Source organism: Suillus plorans (genome assembly GCF_016647745.1).
Source record: "Suillus plorans strain S12 chromosome Unknown HD556scaffold_2, whole genome shotgun sequence".
Taxonomy (NCBI): domain Eukaryota; kingdom Fungi; phylum Basidiomycota; class Agaricomycetes; order Boletales; family Suillaceae; genus Suillus; species Suillus plorans.
Genome location: NW_024537386.1, coordinates 1,485,314 through 1,503,283, shown reverse-complemented (window position 1 = coordinate 1,503,283; position 17,970 = coordinate 1,485,314). Strand labels below are relative to the sequence as shown.

At 48.7% G+C, this 17,970-nt stretch overlaps 4 protein-coding genes across 4 annotated transcripts; 2 read left to right on the top strand and 2 right to left on the bottom strand.

Moving 5' to 3' along the window:
• Positions 1-159: 159 nt before the first annotated feature.
• Positions 160-1,083, top strand: HD556DRAFT_1436770 (UBC-like protein; the record flags this gene model as incomplete). The annotated part of the gene is made up of 4 exons (XM_041305605.1): positions 160-415; positions 469-625; positions 676-786; positions 855-1,083. The coding sequence occupies 4 exons, from the start codon at positions 160-162 to the stop codon at positions 1,081-1,083; spliced, it is 753 nt and encodes a 250-aa protein (XP_041167302.1).
• A 187-nt stretch (positions 1,084-1,270) lies between these two features.
• HD556DRAFT_1224591 (histidine phosphatase superfamily-domain-containing protein) lies at positions 1,271-4,849 on the bottom strand (the record flags this gene model as incomplete). Its single annotated transcript, XM_041296962.1, has 16 exons — positions 1,271-1,369; positions 1,424-1,496; positions 1,551-1,697; positions 1,770-1,780; positions 1,836-2,031; positions 2,083-2,282; positions 2,338-2,434; positions 2,487-2,572; positions 2,632-2,970; positions 3,024-3,049; positions 3,099-3,168; positions 3,218-3,693; positions 3,752-3,921; positions 3,969-4,174; positions 4,234-4,676; positions 4,735-4,849. The coding sequence occupies 16 exons, from the start codon at positions 4,847-4,849 to the stop codon at positions 1,271-1,273; spliced, it is 2,754 nt and encodes a 917-aa protein (XP_041167301.1).
• A 1,282-nt stretch (positions 4,850-6,131) lies between these two features.
• HD556DRAFT_1428846 (heavy metal translocatin) lies at positions 6,132-10,051 on the top strand (the record flags this gene model as incomplete). Its single annotated transcript, XM_041304756.1, has 12 exons — positions 6,132-6,193; positions 6,244-6,954; positions 7,008-7,557; positions 7,608-7,752; positions 7,808-8,249; positions 8,305-8,501; positions 8,555-9,318; positions 9,369-9,503; positions 9,555-9,597; positions 9,658-9,770; positions 9,824-9,936; positions 9,985-10,051. The coding sequence occupies 12 exons, from the start codon at positions 6,132-6,134 to the stop codon at positions 10,049-10,051; spliced, it is 3,342 nt and encodes a 1,113-aa protein (XP_041167300.1).
• Positions 10,052-10,676: 625 nt separating this feature from the next.
• Positions 10,677-17,757, bottom strand: HD556DRAFT_345268 (ras GTPase-activating protein). The gene is made up of 15 exons (XM_041310333.1): positions 15,741-17,757; positions 15,609-15,686; positions 15,480-15,556; positions 15,216-15,430; positions 13,442-15,156; positions 13,199-13,390; positions 13,031-13,151; positions 12,776-12,977; positions 12,535-12,722; positions 12,331-12,473; positions 12,139-12,277; positions 11,858-12,089; positions 11,522-11,803; positions 11,094-11,471; positions 10,677-11,039 (listed from the first exon to the last, which is right to left on the bottom strand). Exons 1-15 carry the CDS (start codon positions 17,658-17,660, stop codon positions 11,027-11,029), a joined length of 5,895 nt encoding a protein of 1,964 aa, XP_041167299.1. The 5' UTR covers positions 17,661-17,757; the 3' UTR covers positions 10,677-11,026.
• Positions 17,758-17,970: the final 213 nt, after the last annotated feature.

Here is a 17,970-nt window from a genome sequence, read left to right as displayed (position 1 = left end):
CGTTGATATACCCAGTATTGCACTGGTGCTCACTGTGCTCCGACCTGCTCTCGCTGCATGAGCTTTGTTGTTGATTAGAATTAAGAACGTTCAAGTTATCTCTAACTCAGACCGTACAGTGAAAGCAGATCGCCTTTCTTGACCCGTCGACACATGAACATGCCGAGCGCTAGTCTCGTTTCTTCCACCACAATTGACCTTGGTCTTGCCAAAGGCAGGAGTACTTCAACAAAGATCGTCCAAACTGCAGACTTAGTACACCCCGAAGGATCCATCACAAGTCCAGCGACTCGCGCCACTCTCAACTTCCAGTATGCATCGCTGAGAAACATCAATCACTGTCCAACTGGCATGTACATTACTCCTTCTGTGGAGAGCACCCTAGTGTGGGATGCCGTTCTCTTTGTGCACAAAGGTCAGCATTCTCAATACTTACTGGTGCGCCGTCCGGTTTCATATTATTGTCAGGATACTACCAGGATTCTGTGCTGAAGTTCACCGTAACATTTCCCAACGACTATCCTGAACGACCACCGACAGTACGGTTCTTGACGGACATTTTCCATCCCCTCGTCGACCCCCGGACTGGAGGTTACAGTCTTGCACCTCGGTTCCGACCATGGAGGTTCGTGACCTTCTGCCATAGGTCGACTAGGAGCTAATGCGCGTGTTCAGACCCAAAGAACATCAGATACATCATATTCTGCATTTTATGAAGAGCACGTTCAAGGAGCCCACTCTAGACAAGCTTCACGAGGAAGATGTCTTAAACAAAGAAGCTTTCAAGTGAGTTACAAACGTCCTGAAAATGAATGTTTCCGCTGATAGCTTTGTAGGCTGTAAGTGACAACAAGCCTCGCCACTCTAGACAATAGTATTCACGTTGCAGGCAGCTATCGCGACAATCGAACGTCTTTCGCGACATTAGCAAAGCAATCCGCAGAGCTCTCTCAATCTCCCAGTGCTCTCTATGACACTTCAGGTTCAAAGAAGAACCACTCGTTACGGTTCATCCCTTTGAAATCAAACGAAGTTGACCAAGTGCTCGGAGCCCTTTCCGTTCATACAGAAGATTCAAAATGAGCATTCATGGTACATCACGAACTACTATTTGAAGTATGGTATACTCATCTACACACCTATCATACGCAAAGTTACTACGGGGATCTAATAATATAGTCGCATTAAGGCGCGATTATTCGGGATAGTTGTATTTATCATGATTCGGACGCCACCCCGGAGTCTATAACTCGAAGTGACAACGGGGTATTCATCTATCGTCGCTGCTGCTATTAGTATCGTTGATACTAGGGAAATGTCCCCGGAATTTATTTGCCTCAAATGGAGTATCGGTTCCCGTGTCATCGTCCTGCTAGTGTCACTTGCATGTGAGATGCGTTCCAGTACACTAATTGAAACGTACCTCGGTCATTTTACCGAAATGCTTAGAAAGTTTCTCGATCACGAGACTATATGGCAGGTGTTGAGTCAATTTTCTACAAAGAGTCATTAGCTCCATGGGGCAAATTTAATGATCTGAAATTTGCCACCTTCGAGGCTGTACATTTAAAGAATGACGTGCATCCAAGGTGGAGTCCAGGACGTTCGACGAGTGAGCACCTTCACTAAGGGAGAGTCTAATCGAATATTCCTTATCAGAATTCCCGCGTCCAAAATTGCGTTCGTAGAGTTCAAATCTAGGGGGAAGTAAGTCGGCAAACGGCGGTCAGGGAAGTTAGTCGACAAATGGATACAAAGAATTGACCTACGTGATATGGGACTACAAAGAGTCCTTTATCAGCATACTTCCATGCTCAGATATGAACCGAACTTACACAATAGTCTAACTCGGGTATCCGCCTATTCGCAATTGGTAGGCCGGAATGCAGCACGAGATTGACAAGCGTATGAATATGGCTTTCTTTGGTGAAATAAAGGGTCAAGGAACTGGCGCCATTGTTTCGCGCAGCCTCGAGGTCTTCTACGACTTTCCGAAGTAGTGGTAATGAAGTTAGAACGCCAATCTGCTCCCTGTACAAAGTTCAACTTCATACAAACGAGTCATGGTTTGTCAAGTCACACTTTTCATCAGCCTCAATGCCGTATTCCTGAGGCGCCACTAGATCAAACAGGGCTTTAGCACGCCCGTAGAGTTCATGCAACTTGCGGTCTTGGGTCTGGCTCGGATCCTGGCCGTGGCCAGCGTTTTGATCGAAGATGGAGAACAGGAACGTTCGGTGGTGCAGTGCGCAATACTTGATGGTGTCATAAAGCTCAGAGACCTGCAAGATCAACATGGATCAGTCACCAGGTGAGTGCACATGACAAAGTACTTACACGAGAGGGGTCAAACTTCTTTTGTTCGACATCGCAGAAATCCTCAAACAGTTTGTCCCAGCGTTCTCTGAACAACCAAGGTTCATCATCGCAACACCTACAGATATTCATAAACCTGATACTTTCCAAAGGTCGATGAATTTTCATACCATCGTTCCTGAATCGTGTCTACATCCATAGTCTCGAAATTCTTGTGCATGATTGCCCGGAAGGAGCTCAAAAGTTCGATAACCTCCTGTGATGATGTAGCATGAGCATTTAAGTCACCTATGGATATGCAATGCGCTAACGGACCTTGACAACTTCGACCGGTTCCTTTTTCATGCTCTTTGGCCATGTGAGCTCAGGGCGCTTCTCAGGTTCACCGGGTCTCAGCAATATCTTTAGGCGTTTCTTCACGTCGTCCATCAAGTCTTTGGCTGCATTGGAATCGTCGAGAAGGTCTTTACGAATGATCAGTTCCGGAGGTGCTGTCTCTTGTGAGCTTAATCTGCCATCTTGGGAGGAGCGCGAGGAAAGGGAGCTGCTAGGAGTTGACGAAGAAGCGGAAAAACTCGAGGAGGCGTTGTCGACGAGTGCTGCAGCAAAAATCTCGGCGGATGCAATCACGCGGCGCTCGGATGAGGTATAGATCTTGATTGTAAATTTAGAATGCCACTGTCTCTATAGGCAAATCTCAAACGAACCTTGACATTCTGAAGAGCCTCTTTATCTAAACACGAATGTCAGTTATACCATTCTCCTTATCTTGATGTACTTACTCATAATGGTCAGATCCTTTTTCATATTCTCTCCCAGGTCGCGGGATTGGTATCTTGCTGAATGCGTGAACTGTGGCGAGAGATTCGCATCAACATGAATGGTACAAGAGTCAACGCACTTCACCGCCCCACTTGAAGACCAGTGTCAGCTTTGTTAATCTCCTTGCCTGTCCAGCCTGTCTCTTCGAATACACTGGCTTTAGCTGCGCTTTAGTCCCAGGAAGATTGATCTTATTGAAGAGCGCAGTATTGAGCTGCGTGAGTTTCGCCAGGTCATCGCCACCCGCACCCAGAGCTTTTGCCTCCTCAACTGCTTGGGCGATGAGGTTCAGTTGAGATGTCTCACGAAGGATTATCTCCTCTTTCTCTCCATTGAGTAGCCGAACGAAAGGCTGTGTCCATACGTCACCGATAGGAAAATTAAATTTCAACTTCTGTTTGGGTGTGCGGTCAGCATGTCGGAAGACTGTTACGTTGGCCTTGAGGATCCATGTTGGTGGCTGCCCCCTGGTTGTAGTGTCTGCTGAGGGTACCGGACGTTCTGGCGAGGATGACACGTGAATGCAGAGGTTAGCCAAGATCTCGGCAGCCTTGTCTAAGTAGCGATAATCAGACATGAAGCCGACTAGATATGATATCTCATCGTCGCTTACCGTAATAACCCTCATTTCCCTTGACAAAGCTCCATCCATTGACATCGATGATCTGAGTTCTCTTGCCTCCTTCACATCGAAGCATGTCGAAGCCGCAAACGTTCTGACCAAATGCTTGACATATTTTCGCCGCGTACGTCTTCTCCGTCTCACTCAGATGGGTAATGAACCTAATTCATCCATGAGTGACGGGGTCACAAATTACTGAGTGACAAACCGAATCTCCTTGCCTTCTGTGTTTCGACGAACAACGCCATCAACCACAGGAGACTTTCGAGTTTCAGCGTGAAAATAATCCTTGCCGACCGTGTAGACCTTGATGTCCTCAGAGTTATCGACGTCGATGAACTCCTCGTAGATATATGATCCGTCCGTCCGCGGATGATTCAATGAAGGATCAAGGTCACTTGACTTATTACCGACCTAGTAGCGGAAGAGATAAGTCGAGGAATGTGTAAAAGACCCGTTAAATCGATGTATACCTTCCTAAAGAGGCGGCGCCCTCCACCCCCACGAAAATAAATATAAACATTGTGGTCTTCACCACTAACAGGTTTTTCTACGAAGGGTTTCTCCAGGACTTGACCGTCAATGACGATGGCATTTTCATCTTGGCGAAGTGAAACCTCAGGGGTCACTCTAAAGCCACCCAATGTGACGCCAAGCTTCTTGGAAATTGCATCTTTGAGTTCTGCATCAACTTGAGGACCACCGTCGCGAGAAACTTCTAGTCGCTTAGGTGTCGGGACCTGTAAATGGTCGAGAATAGCTCCGACCAGACGACGATCCCATAGTAAGGCTTGGGGTACAAGGTCGTTGATGCAGAATGGGTGACGCAGTTTGACATAAGATATGGCCTTGTCTAGGGGGAAATCGGTGGAAAAAAAAGAAATAAGTACATCACAGCGGGGCCAATTTTCGACATCTGACAGGAGCGTGAGTAGGCAGTGGCGGTATTAAGGTACGGGAGGGAGAGAACATACCCTCGTCAAGGATAACCTTATCACCGAAAACTTTGACTTGAATAGCGCCGTGGGCTCTCTCTACGAGTCGTGTGAGTATTTCTCTCATAGCCTTTGATCTGGCTTTGATATCCATTGCACAGATGCCAAGGATGACAGGGGAGCGATTAGTATCATGGAAAAGCGCGCGTTCATCGCTGGAAGCGATGGAAGAACGAGAGGAAGATCTTGTAACATTTGAGCTGGAGCGAGGAGATTGACGTTCTGGAGAATTTAAGAAAGCTGAAATTCGGGATTGCCTGTCTCTGAACATGATAGATCAATAACCTATCGAGACCAAATAGTTAGACTCCGTCACGGTAGTCCTGTCAACTAATTTTAACTTTTGATACGACGGCGTCTACTGTGAAAAAATTTGAGCAAACGTACCTGTAGGCGTGAGGAGAGCAGCACACGACCAAGTCAGGATAAGTACAGGTGCCAGGATTGGCCTACCGGAATGTTCCGGTACCATACAGTCTCAGCCTGCAGGGGCCAGGGCAGGATCCTCCTCAAGGTGCGCTGTTCGCTTCCTTTGTTTTTCTGCCACGACGTCCAGAGCCCGAGGTCGCACTTCCCTCACTCGTACCTACGAGTTTACCTTCATACCCACCCACCACTTGCTTTTAATTTCTCTCAGTTCACACTTTACGTTTCTTGTTAATCGAGCATCCTTGTTGTTCATGTACTGCATACTTTCGTTTGGAAGCTACTCGAAGAGTCGATCGAATTCGTACACAGGTATCCTGCTCTCCCGGGCGGCTCTACCTGATTGCGTCCCATCCCAAGCTAATGCTCGGTCTAGCCCAACCTCAAAGATCGGGTCAGCGACCTCGAGCCAGGCGAAGGTGGATCCAAACCTTAGGAAATTTTAAATTTGGAAATTCCCAATCGAGTTTCTTCTGAAAATCAAAACAAGGCATATTTCAAAAAGAGGCTGAAATAAACTTGCTTATCAGACCAGACACCGAGAAGTGAGTGTTCTCGGGGTCCTACATTATATTCCCCACGAGGCCGTTGCTACAATGATTTATCCTAGACTAATCTTCATCCAGCTGTCCGCTGACCGGATCCTATCGGTTTTTCAAACACTGACTCAGGCCGGACTCAGGATCACTTCAAATATAGTGCCACGCCCGCTGACGTAACCACACGAGGCAATTGTGCGGGCTGTGAGGCATTTTGTGGATAGCGGGGTGACGCATACATGGTACATGTGTCACTCGACACGATGGTCTGGTGACAGGAATCGACTGCCAAAATTATCTTGCTATGCTTCCACTATATAATGTGCTCACGGATCCTACGACCAATCTGGCGTATCCCGTTCCCTACCCTTCATCTAATCGTACCAAAGTCGAAAAATGCAGCATTATCCGATGAGCACACCGTCCGAAACCCAAATCACCACAATCTCTGTATCCAATCTTCACTGCAACAGGTATATACAATGGCCTGATTTTTATCCTGCTGATGTTGATTTTGTCTCAGCTGCGAAAGCATAATCAATAAAGTGCTCTTCTCTCTTTCTCCCCCTCCAACAAGGGTAGACGTATCCATCGTGCACCAGTCAGTGACAGTCGAGCATGCCCTCGAGACATCCAGACACACCATACATTTCATGCTTGAGGATGCTGGTTTTGATGTACATGACCCAGATTCCAGTTCCTCCAAGCACACACTTTCACAAGTAACACGGGGGACGGACACCATGCTTTCTGGAAAACGTCAAAAGCATATACAACACTGTTTATTGTGTCAGGAGGCGGCCGTCATCTCATTCAATGACACCGTTTCACCAGTCCTGCAGGGTAATACCATTTCTCCGATGAATTGCTCCACGCCAGAGGACTCAGAACGGAGCCTAAGCCCGTTGTGCAAGGTTGGCGTTGATGACGTGGCGCATCTTGTCACCCTGTCCGTGGGTGGTATGACGTGCTCCTCATGTTCGGGCACCATCACCGAAATAGTTTCACAACTCCCTGGCATCTCCGAAGTAGTTGTTAGCCTTCTGAACAACTCTGCCACAGTTATTGTTGCTCGAAAGGATCTAGTTGGCTCCGTGACCAAAACGATCGACGACTGTGGCTTCGAAGTCGATGTCATCAAGATCGAGCCCCTCATCCCAGTGACATCAACAAATAATTCGACAAAAACAGGTCATAGGATATTATCCCTTCGTATCGACGGAATGTACTGCCAGTGCGTTAATCTTATTGTGGTCGCATACGGGGTTACTGATATTCGCAAGCCAGACACTGTCCAATCAAAATCATGACCGCCTTAAAAAAGCTCCAGCCCGACATCACCATTATCAAACCACTAGCAAATCATTTGGATTCCGTCATAGAAGTCTCGTATATGCCATCGCCTCCAGACTTCACCATCCGCTCCATCACCTCCACTATTGTGTCCGTGGAACCGACGTCATACAGTGTATCGATCCATCGTGCACCTACTCTCGAAGAATGCACGCATCGCATGCAGCGACGTGAGCAACGAGTCTTGCTACAGCGCCTGTTTTTCACCTTCATCATTACGATACCTACGTTCATCATTGGTGTCGTTTACATGAGCCTTCTTCCCGCTGACAATCCCACGAAGATATACCTAATGCAGCCCATGTGGAATGGAAACGCGTCTGCAATCGAGTGGGCACTCTTCTTCCTCGCAACCCCAGTATACTTCTATGGCGCTGGCACATTTCATCATCGGAGTATCAAGGAAATCAAAGCTTTGTGGAGGAAAGGGAGCACGACCCCCATAATTAAGCGCTTCACTAGATTTGGCAGTATGAACCTTCTGGTATGTACCATGTTGCCCGCATTTTTATGTGATGATGACATGATGAACAGGTTTCTACTGGAGTAACTGTGGCCTATTTGTCATCGATTGTGGTTCTAGGTCTTGCAGCGACACAGCCACCTTCAGGTGATGGTACAGGGCAAGAAACGACATATTTCGACTATGTCGTGTTCCTGACTATGTTCTTACTTGCTGGTGAGTGGAACCCGCGCGTTGTCTATCTTGCTTCCTTATCTACTGTAATCATTAGGCCGCTACCTCGAGGCATATAGTAAAGCGAGGACTGCAGACGCCATTACTGCACTCGGGTCATTTCGCCCTGCCGGAGCTCTTATCTTGTCTCCTTGCTCTGCTTCTGCTTCTACTGCCCCCACAGTCGTTCCCCGCAATGATCCCGAAAAATGCGACGTAGTGTATGATAACGATAGCCTTGTTGCGTCTCCTGGGTTCAAATTTGAGAAGGTACTTGTAGACCTCTTGGAGGTTGGCGATGTAGTGCGTGTACAAAATGGTGCGACACCACCATCAGACGGTACAATCGTCTCTGGTCCGGAAACATCCTTTGACGAAAGCTTTTTAACGGGCGAAGCTCGACTTATTAAGAAGAACATCGGGGATAAGGTTCTTCTTGGAACAATCAATAAGTCCAGGGCTGTAGATGTTCGAGTTGACGCTGTTGACGGTGTCACATTGTTAGTCACCCAACTTCGATTCTAAAGATATTATTTACCTGACCGAGTTCTACAGGCTGGACCAGATTGTGCAGATTGTCCGTGAGGGTCAAACTCGTAGGGCACCCATTGAGTGCATTGCAGACCATATTACAGGCGTTTTTGTCCCAATCATCACTTTACTGGCGATCGTTACTTGGTTGATATGGCTTACCTTGGGTGTTAGCGGTGCTATCCCTAGGAGTTACTTAGATACGAGTCAAGGCGGTTGGAGTGAGTTTCTTCCAGGCGATTCACTGAACTTTGTACTGACATCGGCTCTGTAGTCATTTGGTCTCTCGAGTTTGCAATCGCAGTATTCGTCGTGGCGTGCCCTTGCGGCATTGGCCTGGCAGCACCTACCGCTCTTCTTGTGGGATCTGGCCTTGCAGCTAAACATGGAATCTTGGCCCGCGGAGGCGGCGAGGCTTTCCAAGGCATGGCGCAACTTGATGTTGTTGTGTTCGATAAAACCGGAACACTCACCGAAGGTGGCGAGCCCCGAGTGTCTGATGCCAAGATCCTGCTCTCGTCGGTGCCTGAGAAGACGCTTCTCGGAATCGCCGCGGAGTTAGAATCTGCATCATCTCACCCGCTCGCAAATGCAATTAGGCAGTATGCGGGGGACCATGGTGCCGTGTCTGTTGTTGGCAACGCGTTCGATGAAATTGCTGGTAAAGGCGTCAAAGCGGATTTCGAAGAAATGCGACGCAAGGCGATAGTAGGAAACGAAGCCCTGATGCAAGACCACGATGTCCTGCTCTCTCCAGACGTTCTCCAAGTGCTCGATAGGTGGAAATCTGAGGCGAAGAGTATCGTCCTCCTCGCTGTTACGGTCGCGGACTTTGACAATGAATTCGTCGTTGCAGCTATATTCGCTGTGTCGGATCCCATCAGGAGAGAAGCTACTGGTGTTATACGTCATTTGCAGGAACAGGGCATTGGGACATGGATGCTATCAGGGGACAACGAGACGACGGCAAAAGCAGTTGCAAAATCTGTGGGCATTCCTGAAATGAACGTCATCGCTGGAGTTTTACCTCAGCAAAAGGTCTGTCGTTATCTTCTTTTCCGTATTGTATGATCTGATTTATCTCACAGGCGGAAAACATCGAGTGGCTGCAGCGTAATGGTGCCAAACGCCCTTCTTCAAGATGGCGACGTATGTTAGGCAGGTCAACGTCAAACGAGCGCTGTGTCGTCGCAATGGTTGGGGATGGTATCAATGATGCACCTGTGAGTTCTCTGTGCACGTCTTCGTTTTTTTTGTCTTGACTGTGACGTTAGGCACTGGCTGTCAGCGACATAGGAATAGCTATCGGATGTGGAAGTAAGCTCTAATATTCATCCAACCGCTAACAGAGCGCATACCAACCAAGTTCGATGACAGGCGACATTGCATTATCTAGTGCTTCATTCATTCTCTTATACTCTAACCTCAGAACTTTGCTCACACTGAGTGACCTGTCGAGAAAAGTGTTTAACCGCGTCAAAATTAACTTTGTACATTTCATCTCTCTCTTTGCATCATCTGTCGCCATTAATATATTTTGTAGATGTGGGCATTTATGTATAATTTGATCGCAGTCCCCATCGCTGCCGGTGTCATATACCCCGTCGGACACGCGCGTTTAGCTCCCGTCTGGGCGTCGTTGGCTATGGCATTATCGTATGTACTTCCTGACTAGGCATGATCTATACTCATGTGTTATCCTAGCTCTGTATCTGTGGTTTGTTCCTCCCTCGCACTCAAGCTGTACAGAGAGCCAAAGATACAGCTTTAACAAGTCCAATCCAGTCTTTCATGCAACCAACCCGTTCATTTGTATTTGTATTTTAGTCGGAATTCGAGGTGACCGCTTTTGAAATCCGAGAACTTCAGGTAATTGTATTCAATAACCCCATGCCGTCTCTAGTACTTGTCACCGATGATGATTGTGCCTGGTCTACCTCTTGGTGGATTAATATCAACGACATGAGCTCTCGATCGAGCTGGCGCTCCTGCGAATTCTGCCCACCAGGATATGTATGCATCCGCAGTTTGTGGCACAAGCTGGATGGGAATTGGTACTAATACCAGCGTCAATACACCCTTGGCAGCACTTTTTCGAGGTTCCCACGGTCTGTTAGACCGGGTTTTCTTGTAGGGCAAAACCTGTCTAACAGACCTGGCTCTCCTGAGAGGTTCTCTACCTCCCGGTAACAGCTCTCGTTCTGCATTGAAATTCGACCTCCAGGAGGGTGGGGGAAGTGGGACCTCGACAAACACCTTGAGTCTCTGCCGACGACGTGCAAGAGATGATGCACTGGATAATGAAATAGCACGTTGGTCTTGTTGTCGTCGCAAACGACGACGAAGTCGTCCATTCTGGGTTTGAGCCACAGCGCCAGCCAAAATCGAGCCAAAACCAGTGGTCAGTGAACGGGTTGTACCGTTATGAAACCAGGGTACCCCGGCTCGGCTCAGCTTTTAGCTAAATTTACTTCGGCTTGGGTGGCTACTGGTTTGCAGCCAAGCTATTGGCAACTACAAGTATACAGTGCTCTGTCGTTTTCGTCGCAATCGTGGTACCCCAGTCGCAATGGATTGGGTCATGGGATATCCTGGGATACGGTCATACGTTAATCGTAGTTCGTATGCAAAGAAATACATAATTGCATGATGGATTACAGGTAAAAGATGCGAAGATATATGATGCAAGATGCGGAGGTAAAAAAAATTAGTAGATACAAGATGAGTCCTGCAGAGCAAGCACCGACTACACATAGAATCTGAAAGTTAAGAGGGTCAGAACGGAGAGACATGTAAAGTGGAAGGGCACTCACTTCTTATTGATCTGGTAGAGCAACAAACTAATGTTGACCTTTGCCAGTCCATTGAATAAGGAAAGGGAAGCCTGGTTCTCGAACTGAGCTTGCAACAAGTCTTCCATACGCAGATCAGTAGAAGCTATCCGATTGGTGATCCCCAGCGTGTTATTGAACACTTCCATAGTGAAGATGCCAGGTTTGTTGGAAGAAATGGTGATGTCGATTTTATCAAACTGACGGGGAGAGAATTTATCGATGGAGAGTAATATACCCTTCTCATACAAATCCCTTGCACTGTATTTGAAAGATCCGAACTGAGGATTCTTCCCCGACTTCTGCAAGTCCCGCAGATGAAAGTACTGCTTTGTGAACGGCAGAACAAAACGCTTCTTCCTATTCAAGAGTTTAGCGCAATGTAGGGCACAAACATAATTGATCTTTACCCTTTGCCTCGCTGCATGGTCGCCATCGCAGCTTCAACGTAATTGTGATAACTGTCGATCTGCTCTTCGAAATACTTCTTCCGTTCAGAAAGGTGTTTCAGGGCGTCTACCATGCTATCCATCTCCTGTTGACGCTGTAACCGTTTGCGGTGCTTGCTGCGGACATCGCTGGCAATGGCATTCAGAATACCCTGGAATCCGTCGTTGCGCGTAATCTTCCCCTGTTTCTCGAGTTCAAGAAGGAAGAAAATAGCATGAGCTTTGACTTCTTTGAAAGACAACCTTTTATATTTTTTTAGTTAAGCATTGTCTTCCATACTTCTCGATGCAACTCACGATCGAATGTCTTCTAGCCTATAGGCGGACTCGCCTGCGGAAGTTGAAGGCATACGTCGTGATGTTGGTTCGTTATCCATTTCGGCCAAGATGTTCTCCCAGCGAAGCTCATCGTCATCGCTCACAGGACGCATCAAAGATTCGACAAGATCTTGCGCAGGTTGGACACGTAAGATCGCAAGCACACCGCGCTTTGCTTGTACCCAGAGCGTTTTCTCATCAGCTTGTGGATCTGCATTCCCGTCAACAAGCGTCACCGATATCGAGTAGCCCAAGCTTACCTCGGACATGAGCAAACCTGTTCGTCAGCTCCAGAGTAATCGCACGATCTCTGGCATCCTTGAGCTCATCGTTATCAAGATGAGGTACACCATCCAGCTCGTGCAGAATAACACGCAAGGCATCGTGTCGATCAGGAGACTTGCAATATATTTTTCAGTCTTAAAGAATTCCTCCTGATTGAATGCACCCACCAATTTCTCTTGATATTGAGAGAGCAAGACATGCATACCGTACACCTCGTTCGGAGAGATGTAAATAGGCTTTGGTTGTACTGTAGCATCCAAGAACTCATGGGCATGGTAGTGACTTTCGGCATCGGGGACATCCGCGACTGCTGTTTATCAATAGAGATGAATACCAGACATGCTCAATACAATAATAAAAAAACAACTCACTTCGCACTAGCCAATTGGTCATCTGCGTGATCAACGTGCGCACACACTCGTTAATGGGCACATAATTAGGCTGATCATCATTGAACTCAGAGCCTGACGCAACCTGCGTCAAGACCTTGGAGATCTGCGCGAGATTCTTCCTGGTTGCAATATCTACCGATGCGACCATATCAAAGTTTTCAGGCGATCTGCAAATCTGGGTGATGAGCGCCTGTTACGAGAGACCGAAGATAAAACGCACAAGATGGCGGGGTTCAAGTACCGGTAATATACCAGCCTACCAATGCAGGCTGCATACACTTCATCAGGCGCTCCAGGGAACTTCTCCTTCAACTGAAGAAACGTTTCGCGCGCCATGAATCGCACGCTGTAGGGCATCCTGCGAGTCGACTCAAATATGGATACGGCAAAGGCTTCAGTCCACCACTGAAGTTTCTGGAGATCTGTAAATATATCAAAATAAGCTCCAACACTTCAAGAAGAAATAAACACGTGCGTCTGATGTACTCGGCCCTAGTATCAGGATCTTTCAAAGCCTCGTAGAATGGAACATCTTTGGGCTTCGTGCTTGCGATTCCAGATCGCATTTCCTCCACATTTATGCGCGATCGGTGGATCTAGACAAGGTGAAACGTCGTCATACAAGAAACACAAGAATACTTACCACAGTAGGGTCAGGTTCTAGGTCAAGATCGACAGCCTCTAGGAGCTCACGGATGATCCCCTGCAGCGTTTCACGGATATACGTGACCTGTCGTGGGCGGACGTACTGCACCGCTATATTAATATACATCGGATGTCCACGTACGACATCCGAAATCGACGGTGCAGCCAGGATTTCCTCGCGGATCGAAAGCTAAAAGCAGTATCAATAATAACCAGACGTCACAAACTGCGGGAGGCGCACCTGGAATAACTTCAAGAAGAGATAATCCTCCCTTCGGTCCTGACCATACCCAAACAACGTGAGCACGACCCGCTCTGCCAACCGCCTGTGCTTCTCCGCTGTCTCGTCAGAAAGCTGAACGAAGAGTCCACCTAGATACTCTGCTCTCGTCTGCAAGAGATAGAATAGCTGCTGGTACAGTTCAAGCTTCTTCTTCGCTGCATGATCAAGAGTATTCGGTCCAGCAAAGGGGTCGCCATGCGCAGCAAGGATGGACGCCCTAGTAGCGTGAGCAGCAGCGCTGTCTGCACCGTACTTTTTCCGCGCCTTGATAAGCTCCTCGAAGGACTTCACATTCTGTACGACAAGCGCAATCTTCACGTCGAGATCACTGACATCGTTCTCTAAAGCTTGGTTTTCACGAATGCCCTCTACCACGCGCTTTCTCAGCCGCTCCACCTTGATCTCATCTTGGAAGTCCGACTCCGAATCGTCCAACAAATGCACGAAGTTCTTGATCGTTCCGACGGTGACGTTCTTGCCCAGCGTGAGTTGCCTGTACTGCTCCCTAGTCTCCTTTGCCCTAAAGAGCGACTGAATCTTGACAACCTTATCAAGATTCGTGCGATAATACTGAATCTTCGCACGGAATTTCTTCCGCTGGAGCACTCCACGGAACAAAGCCTGCAACATCGTCGCTGCAGGTTGACTCCGCCGCAAATAGTCTCGCCACGCATGATAGTCCCTCCTGACGAGGTACCCCCGCGCCACTGCCTGAAACCCGTTCACATCTGGAGCAACAAACTCTAGTTCTTTCTGCTGTTCGCGGTGGCGGTTCCGCATGATCGCAGCTCGTGCAAGAGCCTGGAACCCTCCAACACTCGCTACGACCTTCACCTCGCAGAGGGCCTTTGCGACATTACGGTGCTGTTGTCTAGCCAGGCTCGCACGTGCACGCGCTTGCAGACCGATAAGCATGGGAGTCGCGCGCCGCAAACCTCGGATGAGCTGAAGAAGGCGTTTGCGTGCAAGATAAGTCCGCACAGCTGCCTGTATGCGCACAACAGTTGCAGACACATCATCCAGCTTGGCGAGTTGCGTCCGTATGCGTCTTCGCACAAGAACACCGCGGCACTGTGCCTGCAAATCCACGATAGTCTCCTCCTCTGCATCCAGTTTTCTGAGCTTTCTCGAAAGCATCCGTCGGAGGAGGAAGCTGCGCGCAACAGCTTGGACATTCACCACAGACAATACTACCTCCGCACGCGCAAACGTTTTCGCCACTTCGCTGTGGTTCCGCTGCACGATTTTGGCACGTGCAGTTGATTGCATCTTCACCACGATTGCACGGGCGCTCCTTAGGGCTGCTTTCAGCTTCTCGAATCGCCGACGTACGAGGACGCCACGAATCTGGGCCTGTGTCTTGACTAAGTATTGAGAGACTGCTTTGATGCGAGCGATGTATGCTCTCCAGCGCCGACGGACAAGTACGCCGCGGACAGCAGCCTGCAAATGAATAGCCCAGGGCGTCATGTCGCGCGTCTGCTGACGGGAGACGGAAACGGTGCGTCGGGCGAGAGCACCACGGAGATGTGCTTGCAGACGAGGAACATATCGTTCGGTTAGACGCAAACGGACGCGTTGTGTCGCCTGTGCCTTGCGGACCAGAAAGCCACGGGCTAGGCATTGAACCGAACGTATCGAGTCCTCATTCTCCAAGAGCAGACGATCGCGCCCTATGAATAAAATTCAGCCTATTGATAGATATCGGGAAAGCAAACAAAGTAGGACGCACGTTCCTCCTCGCTTTCCTCTGGCTCAGGGGGTGGTGGATCAGGCTCCTCGTTTATTTCCTTTGCTAGTTCCCTGCCGACATTGCCGAAGTTGGGCATCGGAATACCTGCGTCAGTGAGACCCTTCTGCGTCTTCTGCAGCTGGTCATCGGAGAATTGAAGTTGGCCGAGAAGATCTCCGATACATTCGGCGAGACCACGGCGGGCGAGGAGGTGACTACGAGATATTAGCAAATTCAAGCGTTTGCCGATCGGGAGGTGCTCACCTAAGTGCGTGTATGCAGTAAATGACCTTGGGAAAGTTTTTCTTCTCGTATAGATCGGTCAATTCGAATATGAATCCCTTATGCAAATTGTTACTCGTCATATCTGATGCTGGAGGCGTGGCGACATACCTCGGGCAATCCCACTTCTCTAACAAAAACAAAGAAATGGTTGATATTATCCGAGTGGCGGAAATTTAACTTTCGGGCCTGTAAACAATCGGAGTTCAACCTTGATCGCACGATCTTGGAATGCCAGCGCACCTCATAAATTCTGAACCCTCCTTCTCCCTTGAAAACCCTGACAAGCCGTGCTAGCACAACACCGTTCCTCATTCCTTCCTCCATCTCTACCACCCCAAAGCCTAGCTCTTCCCCAAGGCAACCCTCGATCCACTGCTGTGCCTCTCCTACATGGCACAGATATTCATACGCTTGCAGTAAATGTCTCTGTACATCGGCCCATAGGCCTCTCGTCAAGCGAGAGGAAGGGAAGGTTGTCGGTGCAGTCGGACTCGCTGGCGTTTGATCCCGCGAAAGACGCAATCGCCCCGGAATTCCAGTAACATCGGAGGTATTTGACATCCCTGCAACAAGTTCTTCTGTAATAGGTGACGCTGGAGGTTCATACCTGGAATTACGACGTGCTCGTCGCAACACCACCTGTGAATCATCCACAGGAACAGGAGCCTGCTCAGGTTGTAATGGGGGATTGGGCTTCTGCTCATCAACCCAGTCTTCATCGGCATCCCCGCTCGCGATGCGGGGCAGATGGCGTCCTAGTTTGTGTCCAGCAATTTGCCCATATGTTGATGACTTCTTTGACATGTATGAGGAGCGGTAAGGGGCCGGTGACATTACAGAAGAGGAGGTTGACGGAATGGATGTGGTGGAAGAACTGGGTGTATGTGGAGGGGTTGAAGAAGATGTGGATGCGAAGGAATTCTGAGTGGATGCGAACGAGGACGTGGGGGTATGCGTAGGAGATGGGGACGGGCGTTCAGAGAGGTTAAAACGCGAAGTGTATTCCGCAACCCGAGTTGTAATGTCAGGGGCACGGGAAGTGCGGTCCACGATTGGCAGGACAGCTGGTGAGATATTCTCAGCGGAACGAGACGTAAAATCGGAAGAACGAGAATCCAGTCGGGATGTATATGCAGATATCCTGGAGGGAAGGTCGTTCAACTTAGATGTGAGGTCTGAAGGGTTATTGTCGGACACTCGCGAAACACGACTTGGAAGTCGCAAGGTATGGTCGGTAAGATCCTGGCTTGCAGAGATGCGACCGTGCAAGGTTTCCTTTTCCGGGAAGGGAAAAGATGAAGAATGTGAACCGTACAGCGACATGGGACGGCGGGGGACAGTTGTAGGTGTTGCAGGTGTGAACAAAGGCTTTGAGAGACTGGACGGAGTGTTGATCACCGTCGATGTGAATGGGTCGGGTATCCGTGATACTAGATCATGGGGAGCAGAATCCGGGGTGTTGCCGTCTATTGTACTTGGTCTCCGCGTGGGTGGGGAGGGGGAATCAAGGGATATGTATGCAGGTATATCATGATCAGCAAGTTCCTTGATATCAGATAATGATGAAGAATGAAGAGATGCTGTAGTTGGGAGGCATATACGATGAGGGGTCGGGGTCGAAAGTGTGTTAGCAGACGAGTCAGGGTTCACGACAGATATTCCAGTAGTATTCGGGGACAAGGGAGTTGCTACTATGTGTGGTGGAAGGGAAGCAGAGAAAGTATGTCGTTTGAGATAAGCTGAAGTGCGCTGCAAACTGGAATCTGTGAACGAGGAGATACTATCACTACGACCCAGACTAGAACGACTGGGTGTAGTTTCGATTTGCTTTGTTGGACTGGCAGACCTGCGTTCGTCGAGTACTGCCTCTGCACGTGCGCGCTCCTCCCACTTGTCGCGTACAGTGTCAACACTGGCACCCGGTCGATGTGAAGGTGTCCATCGTCTGGTAGTAGAAACCACAGGCGGACTAGAACCAGTTGTATTTGGGCTCACGAGGGATGTTGGACGCGATGAGATGGAAGAATTTCGAGAGTTTGTTGATGAACGAGAAGCAGTGCGCTGGAGCAGACGCGTCTGGTACGCGAAAGCATCTCGTTGCTTGGATGGCGATGACGGAGCATCAGTGGTCGATGGTATTAGCGTATTTGGTTTTTCCATGTCGTGTCAAAGTCGTCAGTACAACACGCCGCTCCAGCCTACTAGTACTATTAGTAGGTATACCGGGAACAACTTGAAGTCGGACCTAAAAGGATGGCTGATGTAATGAGCGCTTAAAGTTGTTTCTTAAATTCTTTGTACTAGACACGACTACGCCGCGGCTTATGATGAGGCCAGCTAATCCATGCCTCCTGAATATTTATCTTTCATGGTTCGGTGCGAGCACCGTGACGCTGGCTTACTAGGGTCCCCATAATATACACAAATACTACCTTTCCGTATCTCTATAGGCTTTTGGCGTAATCATCAT

Excerpts from the sequence above, each read along its gene's own strand:
- HD556DRAFT_345268 (XM_041310333.1), bottom strand. The coding sequence starts at position 17,660 with ATGGAAAAACCAAATACGCTAATACCATCGACCACTGATGCTCCGTCA. Across the intron at positions 13,391-13,441 it reads TCTTCTTGAAGTTATTCCAG|CTTTCGATCCGCGAGGAAAT; the intron begins GTGCGCCTCCCG and ends TACTGCTTTTAG. Across the intron at positions 12,278-12,330 it reads CTCAATATCAAGAGAAATTG|TCTCCTGATCGACACGATGC; the intron begins GTGGGTGCATTC and ends ATATATTGCAAG.